The 24,684-nt window shown below is 51.1% G+C and overlaps 1 protein-coding gene across 3 annotated transcripts in view; it reads right to left on the bottom strand.

Annotated features, from left to right (window-relative positions):
* Positions 1-24,684, bottom strand: part of STK32B (serine/threonine kinase 32B) — a 301,945-nt gene that overhangs the window by 58,147 nt on the left and 219,114 nt on the right. For all 3 annotated transcript variants that reach the window (XM_074350416.1, XM_074350409.1, XM_074350427.1), the window contains one exon: positions 5,191-5,228. In XM_074350416.1, the coding sequence (XP_074206517.1) occupies positions 5,191-5,228 (38 nt within the window). The remainder of the gene's footprint in view (positions 1-5,190; positions 5,229-24,684) is intronic.

Below are 24,684 nucleotides of genomic sequence, written 5' to 3'. Positions count from 1 at the left end.
AATAAATCTACCTTTACTCCACTGCGGCTCTCTTGTGAATTATTTCCTGCTGGAAGCCAAGGACCCGCTTTTGGCGGGGTGCTTCCCAGGGACTCAGCCGAGGCCTGGGACACGACCATCCTCTCACCTCACATTCATTTTTCCTGTATCAAGACCAGAGAGCCGTCCACCGTCAGCAGCGGACACCTGGGGAGCTGTGTTTGTCTCCAGCCTCTCCGGGCCGGGCGCTTCCCTCCCCCTGCTGTCCCCTTCAGGCCCTTGGGGACGGAGGCTCTGGGGCAGTCCTGAAGCAGCCCCACTGGTGGACACGCAGGCGTTCACGTACAGCAGGTGCGCCAGACAGCGGAGCCCCACTCCTGGGGTCTGTCCCGGCTAGCTGATGAGCTGTAACTTCCCGGTGTGCCTCCTTTAACGGTTGAGTCAAGATGTGGGAAAGTGAAAATTAGTGCCATTCAAGGTCTCCTCTGAGTTCCTTCTCAGGAGAGTGGAAATTTACTACAAAACGTGCAACTACGAACTGAATTTTCGGCGCTTTGCTTTCCGTATCTGTAAAACGTTCAAAACTCAGAGGGAGAAGGTGCCCAGGATATTGCATGAGGCCCATTAGTAGAAGTTTTAATGAGTGTATCAATAATCAATAATCAGCCCTGCTGATACATCCTGCCCTCCAGCCGTGCTTCCCTCCTTGCTCTGAACACATGGAAATTCATCACACCTCCAAGACTTTGGCACCATTTAGAATGCTTCTCCCTCTCCTCTCACTGGCAGACCTGTTCTTTCTTCAGAACCTGGCCGGAGAGTTGTATTACTGATGAATGAACATCTAGCCTTTGCTTGCTTCCAGTGACAGGAAACTCACTACCATGATGGGTTTGTCCCAGCTGGCTCGGCCTGCCAAAACAGAATACCCTAGACTGGGTGGCGTAAACATCAAACATTTATTCCTCACAGTCCTGGAGGCTGGAAGTCCAAGATCAAGGTTCTAGCATGATCGGGTTCTTGGTGAGGGCCCTCTTCCTGGTTTACATGGCAGCCTCCTTATTGTATCCTCACATGGTGGAGAGAGAGAGAGATCTCTGGTCCTTCATCCCCTTACGGGGCAAAATCCCATCATGGGAGCTCCAACCTCATCACTTCTTCCAAACCTCTTGACTTCCTAAAGGCCCCAGCTCCAAGTGCCATCACACTGGGGGCTAAGGCTTCAATATATCAATTTTGGTGGAGACACATTCAGTCCATGGCAACCTGACTGGTCTAGGCTTCTCCCCTGGGCCCCCCACACCCCAATCCCCTTCCACTGTCATTCCCAGCCTTGCATCCATCCACCACGGATTCCAGCACGGGGTTCTTAGGACTTTAAGACATCACACTGTGCGGGATCCTTTCCCTCCCAGCAGCCTTCAGAAAGAACCTCATTACAACCCTCCCAAGGACACCAGAATAGCATTAAACCACATCCCTATCCCTTATTCTTAAGCTCCTGGAATCCCGTGTAGAATAATGACACCTGCTCCCCAGGCTCAGCAGAAACAGCTCTGCCCCCCACACTTGCCCGGGCGGCCTTCTCCACGTCCTCCTCAGCTGCCCCAGTCCCTGCATCAGAAGCTCTGGAAACAACACATGCCGGACTTGCGCATTTCCCGGAGCCTCTTGCCGGCGTGGTGGAGACGGCACAGACAGTGTTTTGACAAAAGAGAAGGGGGTGTTGCTGCTGCTGGCCTCTGCGATTCTGGGGGGCACTCATCGCATTTATCAACAAATATGTTAGCGACAGATGGAGAGACAATTCTTTGAAATACCTCCAGCTAATAAGGGCTCTGAAATAAAGTCTGTTCATAGAAACTTTGAGGGACAGTAAGACCAACAGATTAGGAGACAATTGCCTTGGAGAAGAGAGTTACTCACAGATCCCAAGAGGAGAGGGCACATCACGCTGTGTGGGGGCCACCAGGGGAGGCACAGGGGTTGGTCATGAGACAGAGGGAGAGGGAGAAAACTGGGGCAAGAACTTTCTGGTGGTTTTTGTGAGAAGGAGCAGGTGGGGTAGGGCAAGCAGGCTTAGGACTGGCTAGTCTGAATAATTTCAGGGGTTCTGGGCACAGGAACTGTCCCTGGGTGTCTGGTGCCTGGGCCTGGCACTGGGGGTGATTAGGGCAGGTGGATAGTGGCCTGAAGTGTGCAGAGATCAAGCATCAGAATATATAAAGTAGAAGACATGGTTAATATAACAAGAAAACAAATTCGTTCTGCTGGCCTGGCTGTGGGTCACCTGATCCAGGTCAAGTTTACGATCCCCAGGTGTCCATCCCAAGGCCATGAGAAAAGAGTGAGTTCTATACTTCACAGCGAGCTATGAAATAGTCAAAAACGTGTGGGGTCCTCATGGCTTCCTGCCAGAGGAGCATCTCACTTGCCCTCTGGGATGCTCTGCTCCCCAATGCTGCGTTGAGCCCACTCAGGCTGCCGGATCCAGGAAGCCCTCCTGCCCTCCCCCTGCCCTGGCCTTGCTGCCCTTCTGCTATTACACAGCCTCACCCCGGCCCATCCCAGCACTGACCCCACTGGGTTGGAATCACCTGTTTCATTTTCTGACCCTCCCTCAGCCCTGGCTCCACCTTAGAACCACCTGGCTTTTAAAAACTTTAAAAATCTCCCCCACTGAGTACATTCTCCTGCAAGATGAGTCAAACCTCTGCGGATGACCCCCCGGCTTTGGCACTTTTTCCAGTTCCTGGTGATGTGCAGCCGTGGCTGAGAACCGCCACCCTAGACCACGAGGCCCTTGACCACAGGGGTTCTGTGTCCTTCAGTCCCTGGTGCAATGCCTGGCCTGTGGCAGGTCTGCAAAACTGAAGGAATCATTCCTGCACATAGAAGAGGACAGAGCCACAGGTGTCCTGTGGTACCTGCAGGGGATTGGTTCCAGGACCCACGCCAACACCAAAATCTTTGGATGCTCAAGTTCCTTATATAAAACAGCATAGTATTTTCACATAACCCACACATGTCCTGAATACTTGCTTCTAATACCCAACACAATGCAAATGCTACATAATAGTTGCAAATACACATGTACATGCTGTGTAAGTAGTTGCGGGCATGCAACAAATTCAAGTTCAGCTGTTTGGAACTTTCTGGAATGTTTTCTCCCTCTAAATGTTTTCGAGCCGAGGTTGGTTGAATCTGAGAACATGGAACCCCCAGATACAGAAAGCTGACAGTACCTGGTCAGTGAACTTTGGGCTAGGGCCCTCAGTGACACACAGGGCAAAACGCAGGCACTGCCCTTCTGTCTCTCTCTCCTGGCTCTCTGCCCATCTTTGGGGAAGTCGATCTCCCCACGTGGAAAAGCCAGGCCCTCCCCCAGGCAGGCCCAGGTGACCCCGGAGGCTCCCCGAGGCGCACTGCCTCAAGGTGAAGTGGCTGAATTAGTCCTATTCCTGGTGTTCCTGCCTTAATCTTGCTTCCGAAAAGCTGCCTGGGGCCTGAAAGGTCTTTGTCTGAAAGTCTCTCTCAGTCACTAGGCAGGGCGCTGAGGGCTCTGCCCAGAACCCTGCCCACCAGCGCCCTGGATTCGGGGACCGCCCTGCCACGGGTCCTGCAGAGCCCAGCCTGTGCCTTCTCCCCCCTCCATGTCACCTGCTTCTGTGACCTGAGCAGAGAAGGGACAGGAGAAGCTGAGTAACATAAGCCAATATTAGCCCCTCCTGAGCACCCTTCATGTCCCGGGGCTGTGACAGCAGAAGACCTTCATCGTCCTGTCTCAGACCTTCGCCACCCTGTGAGGTGGTGATACTTCTTTTCTGCAGCTTGCCTGAAGACTCACACCTCGTTGGGGGGTCAGCTGAGATCCAGGCCTGGGGATCCTGACTTTTAGATACACACTGGGGACCTTGATTGGCATCCTCAGCCCTGCCCAGTTTCCCTGGGGCCCTGAGGCCACCCTTTCAGGAGCAGAGATCCCGACATCAGGGATTTCAGCTCACTGCTCCAAGCGCTCCGTCTGGCTTCAGCCCCTGGCAGGAGATGGGAGCTCAGATGGTCCCAAGCAGCACTCCGACCCTGCCTCCCAGTACCAAGGGGTTTACACAATGAGTAGGACTCCCTGAGACACACTGGTGACACACGCAAGTCCTAGGAAGGCTAGGCCGTGAGCAGGAGCCACGGCCTCAGCCCGCAGGGCCTAGGGGAGGGAGGTCCAGGGGAACCACACAGAAGAGGCGGCAGACTCACCCCGAACGACTCAGCAGCACTCAGCTTTCAGAGAGATCCCCACCCGCTCACTCCAGCCCCCACTCCCCAAAGCCCTCGGGGCACAAGTCCCTGAAGCAACGCCAGCGACTGTAGTCTTCAAGGCTGCCTGGTGGTTGTCGGCAAAGCTGCCGCTGGCATGGGCGGCAGTGACGGCCAGTCATTGCTGGGCTGCGCTCCTGACTCAGTCCTGACTTGGCTGGGTACCGTGTCCCGGGGACTGACCCAGAGCAGAGGCCCAAGTGTTCTGAACAGGACAGGGTCTGGCCTCTGATTCTCACCAAGTGCCCCAGGAGATCCCAGCAAGACCAGAGTCGGGGAGCCCCTGACACGGAGCTTCTCCAGGAACCAGCCGTCTCAGCCTCATCCGGGAGCTGCCAGAAAGGCAGAACCCCAGGCCCTCCTCCAATCTGCTGAATCAGGGAAAGAAGCCGCCAGACCCCACCTGCCCCTGGCAGCTTGGCAAACCTGGCTGAGGGACGGCTCCGCAGATTCCTGACTACTGATGTTTGGTTTGCCAAGCACGCACTATCTCATTTGATCCCCGTGACAATCTGGAAGGTGGGCACCATTTCCCCTGTTTCACAGAAGATGACACTGAGGCTCAGAGAGGTCAGTGCCTTTTCTGAAGCCTTGGGTTCACAGGGCAGGGAGCTGGGGGTGGAGACTCGGAGCTTCCCAGCCCTCCACTCCCGCTTGTGCCCGCCCGTCCCCCCACCAGGACGTGAACAGTGTGACGTCTCCAGATGTGACACCTTCAAATACGTTAGACTCGACTCACGGCAGCAGAACATGGGCCAGAAATTCACACGGGTGTTCATTCACCAGGATCGAAATCCAAAAAGGCTCTCTCATCACCCGACAATCCAGCTCCCCAGGACCCCCGCTAAATTCCCGGAGCCTCAACCTCCCACTGAAAAGCACTCACAGCAGGCTTACCGTGTTCATCGAGCAGTATGTTGTCTGGCTTGATGTCTCTGAAAGAGAAAACAAAGAAGCTGAAAATGTGAGTCCTGGCGCCCACTGAGGAGAACATGACACGCACGAGCACTGGGGACAGACGCCTGCCGACGCTCGGCGAGCTCGTCTCTTCCCTGGCGTGAGGGCCCAGACAGAGAGCAGGAGAGTAGTTCTTACGCTTGTGGAGCCCGAGTTCTTACTTCCTTTGCCTTTCCTTTTCCTGGAACTGCAAGTGGATTGTGTGAATCTTTTTTTTTTTTTCTGGAATGTTCTTTTTTTTTTTTTCTGGAATGTTCTTTTTTTTTTTTAAATCAAAGTATAGTTGATTTACAATATTGTGTTAATTTCAGCTGTAGCGCACAGTGATTCCGTATTTTTGCAGATTATACTCCTTCCAAGACGATTATAAGATAACAGGCGCACTGCCCTGTGCTGTGTAGTCCGTTTTTGTTGCTTATCTGTCTCATGTATAGTAGTTTGCACCTGTGAATCCCGCACCTCTAACTTGTCCCTCCCCCTTTTCCCCCTTCTTCGGTAACCACAAGTTTGTTTTCTACATTGCTGAGTCATTCATTTGTAAAATATTTATTATCCGGTCCTTTAGAAGTTTGCTGATCCCTTCTTAGGGTAACACAGTGAGCCACAGGCAGCAAAATGTGAGCTGGGGAGTGTCTCGAAAGTTCTACTGTATGTCACCACTATAGCAAAAGGCTCCCAACTCCAAGCTGTAATGTTTAAAGGCAGGGGCTTTCCTTTCCTCACCTCTGCATCCCCAGCACGGTGCCCATCATAGCAAACACCATCAAAGAAAAACCAGAGCTGGACAGTACTTAAAGCGGTAAAAAACAGATTTTATTCAACTGCAATCACCAAAGGCAAAGAGACCTCAGTACAGAACCAGGCTCAATTCTGAACACAATGTGGGCAAGTGGGGTTTTATAGCCAAAGAGCAGGTAGGGATCAGTGGATGGAAAGTTACTAAGAGGAGACGTCAGAGGCGAGGGGGGTTCTAGCCGAACCAGCCTAGCAGGATTCTTGCTGGAGGCTGTCCAGGGTGATCAAACCATCCAGGGATGAACAACCTGATCAAAGGGTGATCGGGTCTGGAGGATGGGGGGCTCTGGCTAAACCGACTTCGCAGGTGCTTGCTAAGATCAGACAACGCAGAGACTGACACTTTTGAAAGTCCAAAAGATGAGGTCCAGTTTCAAAAGAACTCAGAAGAAGCTGAGTAGAGTTTGGTGGAGAGGAGAGTCTTTGTCCACACACAGGAAACACGGGAGAGAGAGGGACAGAAGAATGACCGTGAAAGAGGCACAGCGGTGAAGAAACTCAATTCACATCTTCAGCCCTGATTTGCGCCTCATTAACATGCACACACCTCCCAAAGCTTCATATTAAGATCACGGATTTTACTTATGTATTTACATACATTTTCAATGATGTTTGTATTTATTTATTTTTAATTGAAGTGTAGTCGATTTACAATGTTGTGTTAGTTTCTGGTGTACAGCATAGTGATTCAGCTATACATATATATGTGTGTGTGTATATATATATATTCATTTTCCTATTCTTTTTCATTATAGGCCTTTACAAGGTATTGATTGTAGTTCCCTGTGCTGTATGGTAGGACCTTGTGGTTGGTCTATTTTGTATATAGTAGTTAATACCTGCAAACCCGAACTCCCAATTTATCCCTCCCCACACTCTTCCCTCCCCTGCCCCGTACCATAAGTTTGCTCGAAAGTTTGTGGATTTGTTTCTGAAACCATGGATTTTAAAACTGCAAGCCCCTCACTCATTTGCAGTAAATGCCAAATCGTTTGAGACTGATGACAGCTTTCTTTGACATAAAAAGCGCTTGCTCCTGAGCTTATCACATAGCAATTCTACCTGAACACATTACGGTTCTTTGTAGCAACATGAGGCAATGTCTCTGGCTTTGAGGATGAAAACAACACTCAAGTCATATATTTAAATGTTCATTTTCACTGTGACTTTTCGAGCCCATGAATATTGACGAGCATTAAGCAAATAGACCCCCGCTGCCAAGTTCACAAACATCCACGGTGAACAGAGATTGACTGTTGGCGAGCCCCCTGGGGAGGATGAACTTGAGAGCTGACACAATCAAAACAAGAGGAAGAAGTCCCAGAGTCGAGTGTTTGTGGGTCAGATCAGCAGACACTTGGCCCCCGTCCAGGGCCTCTCCCAGGAGGGTTTCTCCAGAAAAGGTGAAAAAAGGGAAATGAAAACTTGTCAAGGATGAAAACACAGCAGCCAGTGCTAAAGCACACCCTTTCTTCCGGGTGTCACCAGGACTGGGATGACCTTGTCTGGGGCATAGGGATCCTGAAGGAGGTGGCCGTGGACCAGGAGCAGGAGCCCAAAATGACTGCAAGGGCCTCGGCCTGAGCTGCCACTTCCCCTGATGCTGAAAGTGCCCTGCCTCGGGTTTTCTCTGTCCCCTGCCTTTTCCCTCTGGGATGTTACTCAAATGCTTCCTCCTGGCAGGTCTGGGCAGAGAGCTGGGGTTGCAGATGCCCGGGACATAGTCCCTCCCCTCCTGAAGCTCAGAATCAGTGGAAGACAGAGACACAGGTAGGGTGGCACAGATGCCACAGGGCAGGGGACAGTTGGCTGTGGCATCTGGGGAAGACGGAACAAGAGTAGCTGGGGAGTGGACGGCCAGCCGGAGACTGCAGGGACCAGAGGGGAGCAAGCTGTCGGAGCCAATAAAAGGTGGGGTGGTGGTGGCAGACCTAAGGAGAGGTGGCCTTGTATAGTGGAGTGAAGAGTGTCGTCTCCCCCCTCCCCCAAATTCATGTCTACTCAGGACTTCAGAATGTGACTTATTCAGAAACAGGGTCTTTCCAGATGGAATTAGTTAAGGATCTCAAGAGGAAGGCATCCTGGGTTTGGGAGGGTCCTAAATCCAATACCTGCTGTCTTTGTGAGAGAAGGGAGATGGAGGTTTGGACACAGACACGAAGGAGAGAAGAGGCCACGTCATGACAGAGGCAGAAACTGCAGGGATGCGGCCACAAGCCACAGAGAGCCAGGAGCCACCAGAAGCTGGAAGAGGAAGGAAAGGGTTCTCCCCCCAGAGCCTCCGGAGAAGCCTCGCCTTGCTGGCATCTTAACTTCAGTCCTCCGGCCAGAACTGTGACGTAATAAATTTGTGTTGTCTGAAGCCACCAATTTTGTGATAATTTGCTACAACAGCCCCAGGAAGCTCATGCACCTGGCGGGGCAGGAGGGCTAGTGGAGGAGGGGGTAAGGGTCAAGGGGCAGCCAAGGTCCCCACTGACCACGGTGTGATCTCGAACGGTCCTGTGGTCCATCCGAGCTTGTGTCCCCATCCGAAAGGTCCCCCCCAAACCCGTTCGTGGTCTCTCATGTCATGAGGACCAAACAGGGCATGGATAAGAGTGGCTTGGTAAACCAGATCCCCGGCTCCAAGGAAAGAGGCTGTCTTGCCCCGGCAAGTCCACTCAAACAGACTGTCTGAGTTCCCACCCCAGCCCCTCCCCTGCCGCCAGGGCTCCCCTCCCTGTGCCCTGGCTTCCTTTGTGGTGCGGACTAAACATCTGACTCACGCCTCTGGGTCAGCTCTGAGCACGGAGGGGAGTCAACGATCCTTAGGCATTTGGGGGGTGACCCCTCCACAGTCACCAGGGCCACGCAGTGAACAAGGCAGACCCCGCCAGGTGGAGCTTGTTTCTAGGAGGGGACACAGGCCAGAAAGCACACGAATTCATGACCCGATCTCAAGCAGGGACAAGAGCTCTGAAGAGTACGAATCAAGGTCTGAAAGAGACCTGTTTTTGGTAGGTGGCCACGGAAGGACTTTCAGAAGACATGACATTAGGCTGGCATCAGAATGACAAGAAAGAATCTGTCCTAAAAATCCCGGGAGCAGGCTCTCATTTTGTAGAAGAGGCCACAGAAGGCTGGAGGGTGAATGGTTTGACCTGCGATACGCTTCTAGCCAAGGGAACACGACAAAGGTGGCTGGAGTCATTCCCGTGATCACAGCCTATCAGATGCTGTCCCAGGGGGCTGGAGTGAGGGAGCCTCCCTTGCTGGCTGTCCCATAGGAATGGGCCATGGAGCAGGGACGGGCAGGCGCCTCCAGGAGCTGAGCTCCAGCAAGGAAACAGTGACTTCATCCCTGAAGCCACAAAGGGCTGAATTCTGCCAACAGCCAGGACAGCACTGATCCAACCAGATCCAGATAGGTCCATAAAGGAATGCAGCCCAGCGAGCACCTGGGCCACAGCTTTGTGACACCCTGAGCAGAGGAGCCAGCTAAGCTGTGCCCAGACTTCTGACCCACGGAAACTGTGAGGAAGTAAATATGACTTGTCTTAAGGTGCTAAGTTAGTGGGAATTCATCATGCAGTGGTAGAAAACAGCTATGATAGCTACATGATCTTGGGCAACTTACTCTGAGTCTCATTCTCATCTGGAAAATGGGAATGATGGTCCGTATCCAGCTGTGGCTGGGAGGATACAAGGAGGCGTTACCATGCAAGGCTCAGCAGGGCTCCCGGTGCGTAAGAAGCACTGAAATAAATGATGATGAGGGTTCTATCGCTGCTCTCAAAAGAAGCAGCACTATTTACAACAGCCAAGACATGGAAGCAACCTAAATGTTCATCAGCAGATGACCAGATAAAGAAGATGTAGTGTATACATATAATGGAATACTATTCAGCCATAAAAAAGGATGAAATAATGCCATTTGCAGCAACATGGATGGACCTAGAGATGATCATACCAAATAAGTCAGACATAGAAAGACAAATACCATGTGATATTACTTATATATGGAATCTAAAAAAAGGAGACAAATGAGCATATTTACAAAACAGACAGACTCACAGACATAGAAACCAAAATTATGGTTACCAAAGGGGAAAGAGGTGGACGAGGGATAAATTGGGAGTTCAGGATTTGCAGATAAAAACTACTATATATAAAACAGATAAACAACAAAGACCTACTGTACAGCACAGGGAACCATAGTCAATATCTTGTAATGACCTATAATGGAAAAGAACCTGAAAAAGAATAGTTATATATATAACTGAATCACTTTGCTGTACACCTGAAACTAACACAACATTGTAAATCAACTAAACTTTAATTTAAAAAAAAAGAGCTAAGGAGGACTCGGGGCTTCTTGAGCTTTTAGCAAAGTGAATTAGATCTCTTTCATAGGAGACTCACCAGGCAGACTCCTGCGAAGCCGTACAGAGGAGATGGGGAGCCTGAGTCATCGGGATTTAATAAGAATGGCATTTTATAGGCAAGCATCCCGTCGGCGCCTCTGGGTTCGTGGGCCCACGACCACTCTCTCCGGTTCTACTCTCTGCATTGGTCGTATCTCCGCTCAAGCACATCATTTTGCCGAAAATGGGTCCATGTGTTCAGAAATGGCATTAGGAGCTTTGTGAGGATGGGCAAGTCTGTGATGATGTTTTCTGAGGACAGGCCCATAATTTCGGAGCCAGGCAAAATGACACTTTGATGGGAAATGTGCCTGCAAGGCTATAAAATCTGGTTCTGCTTTTGAATTATTCTTTAGCCCCCAAATAAAACAAAGCATAAAATGTCAGCTGGGGTATTTTAAAAAACAGCCCAGATATGGCTGTGGTCCAGACTGAAAATCAGGGCCGTGGGGACATTTCTGCCTGAGTCTCTTTGCAGGGGTTTCTGAGTGTTATACGTCTACAATCTTACGCAGCAATAAAGACAAACAAAAACCTTGTGGGAAAAGTGCCACATCTGTGAAATGAAAATCTGTGGATATTTTACCCCGACAGAGAGACACGCTGCTGGCATCACAGAGGTGTCAGGAGAAGGTGGACAAAGACAGACACACCGAGGCTGCACTCCAGTCCCGAGTCCGCTGCCCTGCGGGCAAGGCACACCGCCTGGTGTGAACGCCGCTTCCTCAGCTGTGAAGTGGGCAATAGCACGTGCTCTGCGTCACTGCGGTGAGGGTATGTTTCAGTCATCTTTCCTGCTCGTTGCTAAAGCACCTGCACCTACATCATAACTATTACAGGGAATTATCTTTATCACGTCCTGAAGCACAAATTCGATGGTGTCAGTTGTCTGATCCAGAGACATCTACAGCTCCCCACCCCTCATCTGGTAATTGGATGTATGGCTTTACAGGCACAACTGGGGAGAGGATTAAGAACGGCCAGCTCGGAGAGGGTGTGGAGAAAAGGCAACCCTCCTGCACTGCTGGTGGGAATGTAAATTGGTGCAGCCACTAAAGAAAACAATATAAAGAGCCCTTAAAAAACCAAAAATAGACCCACCATATGATCCAGCAATCCTACTCTTGGGCATATATCCAGGGAAAAGTTTAATTTGAAAAGATACATGCACCCCAGTGCTCACAGCAGCACTATTTACAATAGCCAAGACATGAAAGCAACCTAAGTGTCCAACGACAGATGACTGGATAAAGAAGATGTGATACATACACACACACACAATGGAATACTACTCAGCCATAAAAAAGAATGAAATCATGCCATTTGCATGGATAGACTTAGAGATTATCATACTAAGTGAAGTAAGTCAGAGAAAGACAAATATCACATGCTATCACTTACATATGGAATCTTAAAAAATGGCAAAAATGAACTAATTTAGAAAGCAGAAACAGACTCACAGACCTAGAAAACAAACTTAGGTTACCAAAGTGGGAAGGGGTTGGGGAGGGATAAATTAGGAGTTTGGAATTAGCAGATAAAAACTACTATATATAAATTATAACAGATAAACAGCAAGGTCCTACTGTACTGCACAGGGAACTACATTCAATATCTTGTAGTGGCCTCTAATGAAAAATAATATGAAAAATAATATACATATGTGTGCGGAATCACTTTGCTGTACACCAGAAACTAACACAACATTGTAAATCAACTACACTTCAATTAGAAAAAAAAAATAAAAAAGAACGACCAGCTCCATGGCTGGAGAAGGCGGGTAGTGGCTTCTGGAGGAAGGGAGACGGGTTTGGCCAGGTGGGATGAGACCCCTTGCGAGGGGCTGTATTTGATCACGGAGCCCACTTCAGGTGGTTAGACTTAGGAAGCAACCCTTGGGATTTTCTTCCAGGCTGGCTGAACAGTAGACAGTGCTGTCTAATTTCGGTGAGGATTTATGAGAGCAGCCAGCACAGCGCCAGGCCCGCAGGACGCTCCTTGTTATGAATAACAGAAGCAAAGGTGGTTCGGTACTGAGGCTGAGCTCACAGAACGGGCCCTGGGAGGGAAGGCTGGAGACAGTGACTGAGCTCAGGGCTGGACTGGTGGGATTCAGCTTGGCCACGGAGCGCGTGGCCAGCCCGCACCCACCCAGCAGCAAGCCGATGTGGGACTGGAGGCTGCTGAACTCAGGGCTCATGTTTTGGAATCTCTCACCTTGTTGGCATGGACTCTTCTTCCAGGAACTGGGTAACGATTCTGAAACCACACATCATTACTACGGGTTAGACATCACTTCCTTCTCCTGTCTCTTTCCTGCTTCTGATGGAGGATGGGGACCACGGACTAACTCCAGCCCCCAACGCGATGCCCCAGGGGCAACAGAAGCAGTGGAACTATTAGCAGCTGCCCTTCCCTGGGTTCCGGCTGGAGCCAGGCACCACGCGGGCAGGTCGCGCGGGCTTCACGAGAAGGGTGGCCACTCTGGGTCAGGGGTTACTGAACTAGATATGTCACCTCCCTTCATTTATGTGTCACCTTTCTCAGTTCTGACACAACTCTTAGAGCTTGCTACTCCCATTTTATTGATGAAGAAAGAACTCTTTATAGAAAGTAGATTAACAAGTTTATTCTGTATCGCACAGGGAGCTATATTCAGAACCTTGTAGCAACCGCTAATGAAAAAGAATACACGTATGTGTATGTACGACTGAAACATTGTGCTGTACACCAGAAATCGACATATTATAACTGACTATACATTTAAAAAAGCTATTTTCAGAAGGTCAAAGGTCACATGTTAGCAAATGAGACCTGCTCTTGCCTCTAGATCAATGAACATTCTCTGCCTGGGGGAAAAACTCAAGAAGAAAATGAATTAGAAAAAAAGATTCACCACTTTGAAAAAAAAAAAAAATGAATTAGAGTTCCTGGAATCTAAATCAGGCAGTTAATAATTCGAGGAGCATGCTTACAATAAATATCTGATTTGATAAACAAAATTATGCTACTTGTATTTCAGGGTGTGTTTCTTTATTACAACACCCACATACAAGGTTTCATTTCTTTTAAAATATGATCCGAATGCCTTTCCGAAGCATGAATCTGTTCTTTCTTATGTAAATCCCCTTAACGGCCCTCTGGTGCCTACAGCGCTGGTGGCCAGAACTCTGGGATTCCGTGTTCTAACATAATCTCAGAAACTGCAAGTGAACACCGAAATGCGGTTGTCAACTTTTAAATCCATCAGCTGAGGGCATCGAAGAGAACTACCAAGTCCTACCACTGGACTTGAGCAAAAGGATTGGGAAAGAGGCATTTTAGCCCAGAAGCAGCATGAGGACACAGTTTCAGAAGAAGGCACAGTGGTCACCGGCCCCAGGCACGTTCCCAGACGAATGTTCAGAAGCACTAATCAAAGGCCAGAGGCCTTAGGGCCCTTCCTGCTCCCGCCGGCCAGCCTGGCCCCTGCATGCTCTGTGCTCCGGGCACCCCAGCCGTCCCCGGCCCCCGGCTTGCCAGCAGCACGTCCGCCTCCCTCTGCTAAATCTTCTGATGCAGGTTTTGGGACACAGCTCAGTTACAGTCTCCTCCTGAAATACTGTAGTGGGTCGAGCAGCATCTCCCCAGATTCATCCTACGCAGTACCTGTGAATGTGACGTCCTCTGGAACCAGCATCTTTGCGGGGGTAATTAAGAGGAGGTCGTACTCAGGAGCGTGAGCCCTGAATCCAATGACTGGTGTCCTTACAAGAAGAGGGGGAGAGACACAGATCCCCGCAGGGAAGAAGGAGGTGAAGACAAAGCAGAGATCTGAGTGATGTATTTGTAAGAAAAAGAAAGACTGCCCGGAGCCACCAGCATCCTGCAGAGGGCTCTAGGATGGATTCTCTGTGAGAGCCCCCAGAAGGAACCACACATGCCAACACCTTGATTTTGGACTTCTGAACTGGGACAGAACGCCCAAATGTGGTTTTAGGCCCCCAGTTTGTGGTGTAAGTGCCTCCTCTGGCCCCACGGCCCGTCTGCTTCCTTGTGACCTGGCGGAGGTCACAACTTGGCAGTATTCATTTATCTCCCCGAGGGCTCCAGGCCCTTTGCAGGAGCTCCTTCACTGATGCTCCTGGGACCTGAATCAGGTTCCCAGGGCTGCGCTAACAAGTGACTACAAACTTAGTGACTGACAACAGCTTTTTTGCTTACAGTTCAAAATGAGTCTTGAGGGGGGGAAATCAAATGTCAACAGGACTGAGTTCCTTCTGGAGGCTCTCAGGGAGAATCTGCTTCCCTGCCTTCTCTGCTTCCAGAGGTGCCTGTACTTCCTGACTGAGCATCCCTCCAGCCTCCTGCTTCTGTGGTCCCATCTACCGCCGACTCTGACCCTCCTGCCTCTGTCATATAAGGACACTTGCAGTGACACTGGACCCACCTAGATCGTCTGGGATAATTTTCCTGTTTCATAATCCTTAACTTAATTACATCTGCAAAGTCCCTTGGGCTTTGTGAGGTATCGTGCGCACAGGTTTGGAGGGGTTTGGACTTGGCATCATGGGGGGGCCATTATTCAGTTTACGTTGTGTCTCCCGTAATTACATATGCCGAAGTTCTAAGCCCCAGTACCTCAGAATGTGACTGTATCTGGAAAGATGATTTTTAAAGAGATAATTAAGCTCAAAAGAGGTCACGAGTTTGGGCCCTGATCCAATCTGACTGGTGTCCTTACAAGAAGAGGAGATCAGGACAGAGACACACACACAGAGACACGTGAGGACACAGGGAGAAGGCGGCCATGCGCGAGGGGAGAGGCCTCAGAAGAAAGCAACCTTGCTGACACTCTGACCTTGAACTTCCAGCTTCTAGAATCATGAGAAAATAATTTCCGTTGTTTAAGCTACCCACTCTGCGGTACTTTGTATGCAGTCTGAGCAAACTCATACAGGTAGGCAATATTATTAGCCCTATTTTACTGGACAATAAAACTGAGGCTGCGAACAGTTAAGCATCTCCCCGAGGTCATAGAATCCATAATATCCCAGTTAGAGGCCCATGGCTTGATTTAAAGACATGGAAGCAATTTTTCAAATGTACACACAGCCTCGTAAGTTAGTTCTTTCTTACATCTGGCCTCCAACCCCATGCTGCCACCCAGATCATTTTCCTCTCGCTTTAACTTTGGGGGAGAGAGTGCATCTGGTCAAGCCATGCTCCAGGCTTGTTGGTTTTTCTTTAATCCTACAGAGAACAAACATCAGCACGGTTGACACTGATTAATTCAGTTCAAACGCCATGTTTCTCCATGGGGGCTGGATGTCAACTTGGTTACTAAGGCAATTGCATTCAGCTAATTATTCCCAAGTATATCTCGTGGAGATTTTGAAGCTTTCAGGATTCACAAACATGTTCAGGGATGCACAGGGTTCAGTGCATTCCTTCAAGGATGGGTTAGCCCAACAACACAGAACAAGGTTGGTCACCTTCCCAGGCAGGTCGGATAGGGTCCGTGAAGGCCTTGCAGACTCCCCCAGCCCAGGTTTTTTTTTTTTTCCAGTTGCTCTAAGAACACTGAATCTCAAAGATCTGTCCATGAGTCAGTCTGTGAACTCCCCAAGGCAGGAGCCACTGCCCAGTACATGGAAAACAATAAAAGTGTTGTTTTTATCCTTGGGACAGGATGGGAATGATGGCATGCTTGCCCACACCCCGAAAGTGACTGCAGCACAGCCTGGGATGATGGATAAAACTTTGAAGCCATTCACACCTGAACTCAGTTACTGCCTGGGGCTCACTTTTCCTCATCTGTAAAATGGGGATGAAATGAAATAATACATGTAAAGGACCTAGCTCGGTTCCTAGCATACAGTAGGTGCTCAATAAATGGTGACTATTTCCCTCACCTTGACCGGCCCCCACTTCCCAGAGAATTTAGAGGAAACAGGAGGTAGAAGAAAGGAAGATGGAAGAGCTGGTCCAAACGGTGATTATGACCATCCTTCACACATGTGCGATCTGACAGTTCACGAGCCCCCTTCCAGTACTGCAACTTGTTGAATTCACCTGACAGCCCAAGAGAACCAGCGTTGTCTTCTTTTTATGGACAAGGAAAGTGAAGCCTAGGGAGGTGAAGGGACTTCACATGGTCTGAGTTAAAAGAGGCAGCCATGGGATTTGAACTCAGCTCCCCTGATGCCCCGTGTGCTTTCCTTTCCATCCTGGGTGGGGCAGAGACGTTGGGGGCAGAGCCACTCGACCAACTGGCCCTACCTCAACTGCCCCCAGTCCCCGTGTCTGTGTGCACGCTGTGCCCCGTGCCTGGGGCACTCCCCCTCCGCCTGCTCAGCCCCCTGCATCTGGTAGCTCTTGCTTGGCCGTCCCTCCCTCTGAGAAGCCCTCCTTGACGTCCTGGATGGCCCAGGCTGCGGCCCTGCATTTCCCCGTTCCCGGAACTTCACTGTCACAGCAGTGACCTCAGGCTGTGTGTGGGTTTGTGTGACCATCTGAGCAAGGCTCTTCTTTCCTAACAGGCTCTGAGTTCCATCGAAGGGGTGCTCCTGCCTAGACGCACAGCCCAGCATGGTGCTGAGCACACGTTACATTTCAACAGCTGACTCAGCTCCTAAATCTGTAAACTCATTGTGAGGCACCAGGTAAACGCGGGCCAGACCCCTAACATTGGAGCCCAAAGGTCCTGAGAGGACCAGGTGCACACAGCCACTTAGTGTCAGGTCCCCTTTGGGGTTCAGGCAGGCCCCCCATACCTCTGGCTTCCTCAGAGACTGTGGCTGAGCTCTTGTTTAATTTCACTCAGTTTCGGCAGCTTGCAGATTGCCACGGTGATATGGTCTTGCATTTTCCTCCTGGATTCTGTAATTGTGGTGGGCTCTGCGTGGCTGCGCCGAAGACGCAGTCGGTCTTCACGAGCCCCGTGTCCCCTCCCCCAGCTCCCAACTCTTTGCATTTCCCTTAAGATGCTCAGACAATGGACCTACTTTCTGGGGAAAATGCTGGAAAGAGTAAGTCCATCTCAAGGTCTAATCTTATTCTATCCATGTAATCCTACTGGAATCTGAGAGCACGGGGCGGGGGGAGGCCTGACGCACCTCAGGAATAATTCTGTCATTTTCTGACTAACATTCAGAAGAGGTGAGTGACCTCCTTGGGTCACCTGGTAAGTTAGCCTCAGAGCTGGGACCTGAATTTTGCTTTCTTAACACCGTGGGTTTTACTGAGTCAGCGAGAAAGGTATCGCACAGCTGAAAGGGAGTCGGGAAGCAACCGCGTAGCTCCCTCTCTTTATCTGGCTGCAGGTACGGTATGATCTTTCTCTGTGGCCGGTGCTCTTCCTGCCACTGAGAATGCGTCTTCCTGCCTCTGCTGTTTTCCTCTCACCGCCTCCCTCTGGACCACAGTTTACCCCCGCGCATCACGCAGGGGCTCTGGTCTCACATGGGACGAAAGTTTTTTCAGGCATTCACTGCACGTTTACCATCACCTCCCTTCTGCCAGCAGTGGTCTAGGTGCTGAGTCAGGAGAGGGGACAGATAGGCAAAGATAAGAACGGATGAGCCTATGGGATGGAGAAATACAGGGGAGTGACGGAGGGTGCTATTTGAGAGAGAGAATTGGGAAGGGGCCCCCGGAGGACACCAAGGTCCTTGAGGTCAAGAAGCCCAGGGCAGGGAGGGGAGTGCACGGAAGAGGGGAGAGTGAACGGAACCTTGTGCATTTACTCTAAGTGGGATGAAATGTCCTGGGGATCCTGGAGGAGAAGCTGCGATCTGATTACACATCACAGCTTGTCTCCACCATAGCCCTGGGTGAGTGCAGTTACTTCCACTTTCTAGGTAAAGAACCCAGAACCTAATAATGTTCAGTAACTGGCCCAGAACAAGGTCGGTCTCTGGAAAAATCCCCCTTCCCTGACATACTCACCCCCATTTGCAGGAGTGAAGAGGGGGCCTCAGAACTCCTGGAAAAATGCCGCTCCCCCCCCCTTCCAAGACTCCCAGCTCATCGTCATGGTTACCTGCCTTGGGGCCACTGCCCTTTATCCCTTTTCCGTTGGGTGGGCCCAGGATGCTAGCCATCTCTCATCCCCTGGAATCTAGTCCCCCACTCTGATCTCCTCCTCAGCCCCCAATCCTTCCCACTGCCCCTCCTGGAATTCACGGCCAGGATCAGCTCCCCCTCCTTGAACATTCCCTCACCTCTCGCTCTAACCCACACTTAGTTGTGCTCTGAGGACACCACGGTACCCCCATCCCAGCCCTCTCTAGCGGAGACTTTCCCATCACTCCTGGGAGCTCCAGGCAGAAGGAGGGCAGGTATCTCCTTGCTCCCCACTGCCCTGCCCCACCTTCTGCCTAAACTCCACCACCTTTGATGATGGGCAACACTGTCTCCTCCCTGCCTGGCTGCAGTCCCCTGTGGATGCCCAGGACAGAGCCCCCACGCCTGGAGGACCTCGGCTCTCCCTGCAACCTACTGCAGGCTTCGTGTCAGTGAAGCAACAGCACATGCCTCGGCACCCGGCCTCTGTGGTACTTGACCTCGCTTCCTGCAAAGGTCTCCAACCTCACTCTGCCTCACCTGTTCACTCCCATGGTCACACTTACACCTTGTCCCTTCCAGGGACCGCCCCCTCCCAACGTCTCAGGCACCCCACTCCCAAAACGCCCACAGCCACCGTCCAGCTCACTCCTCCTCCCACCCCGCCTCGGCCCCCACTTCTTCAGCGCTGGTACTCAGTGACAACACACCCTCTTCGCTGCCATCAGTCCCGCACCCCCTCTTCCCCAGCCAGCATCCTGTGGTCCCTCATCCACGTCGCTTTCCCACGCCCTCAGCGCCTTTGTGCATCTTGCCAGGCAAACCCAAGCGCGGGTGAAATCCTGCTTTCTGAGGACCCCAGTCCTTCCCCGACGCAGCTGAAGAGAAATGCAGCGCCAGGAGTTCCGCTTGGTCCCCGATCCTGACCACTAACAGCGTTCCAGCCCCGAGGGCCCCGCGGTGTGCCCCGCCCACGGCCTCCTCCTGGCCCTTCACTCTCGCTGTGTGTCTTCTCTCTTCAGACTCCCTACACCCTCTGCCCGAGACTCCTGTCCTTTTCACACTCCACATCCAACTACTTCTTCTCCCTTCAGACTGTTTCCACCCCTGGGTCCTCCCTTCCCTCCGGGTCCTGCTCATCACGGCAGCCAGCGGGGTGGCGCTCCCTGCTCACAGCTCTCTCGTGACTTCTGCGGCATGAGAGCCACCCACTTACAGAGACCTCCTTGCCCGAGATGGGGGGCGGGGGCTGCCACCTCCCACCCTCCCTGCACTCACTCCGCGTGGCCACGCTGGTCCCTGTGCCCAGCAAGGTCCCCTCCACAGCCTTGGCCTGCTGCCTGGGAGCCCACTCCCCACATCCACGTGACTCCCTCCCTCGTTCTGACCCTCACCCTCCTCACCACCTGGCGGCTTACTTGGTGACGCGGTCTCCCTCCCCAGGTGAGGCTGCAGACCCCACGACAGCAGGGATGTTCCCCGCCACATGCAGTATTACCAGGACCCGGAAGAGTGTCTGCCACCAGATATTCAGTAAGACTGGCTAGTTGGATGGATGAAGGCCGAGCATCCATACTGCCTGCCTCTGTGATTCCCCTTCATCTATTTCTCAGGGTCGGTCCACAGCCTACCTCTGAGCCATGCAGCTTCTCAGGCCCCTCCCCGCCCCAGAGTCTGTGAGCAAGGCCTGGGAACCTGCATTCTGACACGCCCCAGTGGGATTCAGATGCTGCCTGGGGTTTGAAAGCCCTGCTCTGTTTTAAGTGGCAAGAAGGATATCGGAGTTGGCTCACACTGGGAGGCTGAAGTCAGGAGAGGAATTTTCCAGAATTCTTCGCCTCCATCCCCTGGCACGTAGGTGTCGCTTCATTAAAACACAGGGTTCTGGGCATGGGCTCTGATTCCTCTGGGAATCAGTTAGGATGATTGTGTTATCGCGGCTGAGTCCCGTGGCCCCCCTCAGGGGCAGGTCCCCTCAGTTTGATTGGCATGATGGTGCGAGGAGAGAATCACCTCATGTGTCGCAGCCTGGACGTGTGTGCAGGAGAGAGATAAGCAGGCTCCATTTAGAGGCGTTCTGAAGCAACCAGACGTGGCAGGTGCTGACCGGCTGGCACAGGAAAGCAGCAGTCACCTCCTGACACCCACCCACCCTCGGCTGGTGGCAGGGCCCAGAGTGGAACCACAGAAGGAGGGACTTCACTAGGAATGTGGGAGGCCTGGTTAGAAAGCAGAGTCTATGTGGAGCAGTATTACAATGAATTAATATTTTAAGAGTTGCTATTTTTAAGACCTGATCTCCCTGGGAGTATTTTATCCGAGGGAGCAAGCTGCCAAAACGTGTCAGAGTCACAGAGTCTCAGCCTGTCAACTCCAGAAGGGATCTAAGTCTGTCTGAAACAAACTAGCCTGGGTCTTGTAGCCTCTCTGAGGCTCAGTTTTCTCATCTTCAAAGTGGGATAATCATCGCATCCACCTCCAAGCGTTGTTGTGAAGATTCAAGGCAATGATGCATACAAAAAAAATTAGCCCACGGCTGGCATATGGTGAAGTCTTAGTTAATACATCAAAGAATTTAAATCGCTTAATTTAGAAATAAGACGACCTTGGTTGGGAGAAGGGAAATGCCATAGAAGGCAGCAGAATGGGGACCAGGATGAAAAGCTGGGGCCTTTTGCCTCCAGGTTGTTAAGAATGACACTGTTAGGGCAGCCTTAGGAAGAGAGCATGGTGAGGGACTGAGGGGTCCTCTGTCATGACTCCTTCTGTTCCTTCCACTCAAGGGAAAGGAAGACAAAGTGAGAGGGAAGCTTAATAAGATTTGAATAGAAGGCCTGCGTGTTCATTTTGCGCTGGACCCCTCTAATTATGTAGCTAGTCCTGCTTTTAACTCCTATCATGTAATTCCTACAATATTCTGCAAGGTAGCTTAGTATCTTCATGATGTGGTAAAGAACTTGAGACTCACAGAAGTCAAGAAGTCTGCTCATAGTCCAATAGGTCATTGGTGTCATCACCACCACAACCAACATCATCACCACCACCATCATCGTCATTCTCACCATCATCACCACCATCAACACCATTACCATCACCACCATCACCATCGTTGTCATCATCACCATCATCACCACCATCAACGTTATCACCACCATCAACATCATCATCCTCACCACCATCAGCATCACCATCACCATCATTGTCATCATCACCATGTCCACTAGCCTTCCCCACCCCCAACTCTCTGTCCTGTCACCCAGGACACATCTTGCACAGCAACACAATATGAATGACTATATTTATCATCTGTTTTCTTTTCACTCCTTGTCTCTCCCTATTGGGATGTAATCTCCATGAGAGTAAGCACTTGCCTGCATTTGGTCCACTCTATTCCAAGTAGGGAGCAGTGCCTAGCACACAGTCAACTCTGAATACGCTGTGGAAGGAACTGGTGATGATTTCCCAAGATTCTGTTGCCTGCCAGAAACTGTGCTGTTACTTTACGTCATTTATCTTAATTAATCTTTCCAGCTACCCCTAAGGAAGGACAACTGTTCCCATTTGATGGGTAAGGAAGCTAAGACAGAGCATTTAAGTCCTCGGGTCACACTGCTCATTAGTGGCAGAGCCAGACTTTGAATCTGAGTCTCGCTGGGGCCATTGGAGGGAGCAGTTGCCCATGGTGTCCTTGGCCAACTGGGGACCACAGACAGCAGCAGCCTCTCATCTGCAGTATGAGCACAAACCCCATACCTCTGTGGGGTTTCACATTAAATGAGGTGATGTGTGTGTGTGGCATTGGTGCCAGGCGGCATGTTAAGAGGTGGTCAACACACGCTAAGTGTGGACCACCTCTGCCCCCACACCCGCCCACCATCCTATACGGGGCTCTATTACCTCTTGCCTGCTCTGCCCAGTGGTGGAGATTTCAGGAAATAGCACATGGAGTATTTATAATAAAATTCTTTTTCTGGAAGATGCTCTGACCCGCCGGCCTGTGCCTTATTCCTCCCTCATGTCCTCTAGGCATGGTGATGGGCACGGGTTCGGGCAGCAGGTTCTGGGTGTGAATCCTGCTTTGTCACTCATGAGCTGGTGCGGGGGCGAGAATGACACTCCCACCACCGACACCCCCTGCACCCATATGGCCCCGCACCGTCCACGGCCCTTTCCACCTGCGATCTCATTGGATTCTCACGGTGGTCCTGCGTGGCAGAGGTCTTATGTCATCTCATTTTATAGATGGTAAAACTTCACAGAGACTTTGAGTGACTAGCCCAGGATTACCCCGTGTGATGATTAATTTTATGGATCAACTTGGTTGGGCCATGGTATCCAGACAGTCAGTCAAACATTATTCTGGATGTTTCTGCGAGGGTGCTTTTGGATGAGATTAACATTTAAATTAGTGGAACTTGAGCAATCAAGCAGATGACCCTCCAAGATGTGGGTGGGCCTCCTCTAATCAGTTGAAGGCCTGGTTTGAACGAAGACTGTCCCCTTCAGAAAAAAGAAACTGCTTCAGATGGCCCTCAGACCTGAACTACAACTCTTCCTGGGTCTCCAGGCTGCTGGCGCACCCTGGTGATTTTGGACTTGCACCTCCACAGTCATGCAAGTCAGTTCTGTAAAATAACTCTGTTGTCCTCATCTTAAACATGAGGCTTTTCTTTTGATAACATCTATTCACAAAATTAGACAGAGCATCAGTACAAGCCCTGTATATTTCCCAAGCCACACCCTTCTACTTTCTAGCATGATTTCAATACAGAAGTTTAGCCTTTTGAGTTTCCTTGGGTAGCATCGAAGAGGTTTGGGAGGGGAGCCGGGAGGGAAGTGAGGACCCTGGATTAGACCTAGGGAGGAGGAGGGGTGTGCACGGCCACAGGACCAGGGTTACTCTGATACAACCCACTCCATTCCATTTTCTTTTTTATCTGTTGAGTGAAGAGATAATGAAATAGCTCGCAGCCAGCTGCAGGATAGGTCTTGGGGCAGCATCAACAGAATAATAAACATATTCAGATTGTCCCCGGGAAAGAAGCAGTAGGCTGAGCAGATGCCCTGTGCACGGGATGTGGCCCTGTGATTCCGGCAGCCTCACGTGTGTGTGGTTTCATCACGTCCTGTCTTGGACGCTGGTGGCTCCAGCTGCAATCCCGGCTGCACTGACGCAGCAGCCCCGGGGCATGCTCTGCATTGTTCTCAGCATCAGTCACCTCCGGGATGACCCAAAAGTTTCCTCTTGTGCACAAGGAGGAGAGTACGTGTTCCCTGCCTCCTTGGAGGAAATGACCTCAGGCACCTGGCTTTAGGTGGGGCTGGGATCCAGGGGTTGCTGGGGGCCCCAAGGATGCACCGGAGGGACCATCAGCCCTTTGTATAGTCTGCTTGGGCTGCTGTGACAACACACCGCAGAGAGGGCAAGGAGGGGGTGCTTAAAAACCAGGAATTTACTTCCTCATAGTCCTGGAGGCTACAAGCCCAAGACGAAGGTGTGGGCACAGCTGCTTTCCTCTGAGGCCCCTCTCCTGGGCTTACAGACAGGCGTCTTCTTGCTGCGTCCTCGGATGGTTGTCCCTCTGTTCACGTCTGTGTCCCAAGCCTCCTTTTCTTGTAAGAACACCAGCCATACTGGGTTAGGACCCACCCATACGACCAGTCCGTCTCCTCTATAAAGGCCCCATCTTCAAATGCAGTCACATTCTGAGGTACTGGGAGTCAGGATTTCAACATATGAATTTTGAGGGACACAATTCAGCTCACAACACCCTCTCATGGAGTTACGTGAAGAGAAGAGAAGCGTCTTGAGCTCTGAGTGGAACAAAAGATGATCTGCCTCCTCTGGGAACTGTTACAAGGCAACAGAGGTCCAGGAAGAGCCAGGTTCCCTGAAGTCAGAAACGATGTATGTGGTCAGCACAAGGATGAGATGTCAGAGAGGGAGGACCCAGTGATGGAGTTCAAGGATGTTGGAGAGAGGGAGGACCAACTGATGAGTTAAAGGATGTTGGAGAGAGTGAGGACTGAGTGATGGAGTCACGGGGGCCCTAGAGAAAGGTCTGGGAAGAAAGGGAATGGGGTTGGGGCACCCAGGGGCAGCATAGAAGCTACTGGTGCAGGTCTTGGGGACCTGGGTTTGAATCCTGCTCTGCCAACTACCTCATAAGAAGTACAGGAATATCCA

This window comes from Camelus bactrianus, chromosome 2 (genome assembly GCF_048773025.1).
Source record: "Camelus bactrianus isolate YW-2024 breed Bactrian camel chromosome 2, ASM4877302v1, whole genome shotgun sequence".
In the NCBI taxonomy this organism is placed as follows: Eukaryota; Metazoa; Chordata; class Mammalia; order Artiodactyla; family Camelidae; genus Camelus; species Camelus bactrianus.
This window is presented reverse-complemented; position numbering and strand designations above follow the sequence as displayed.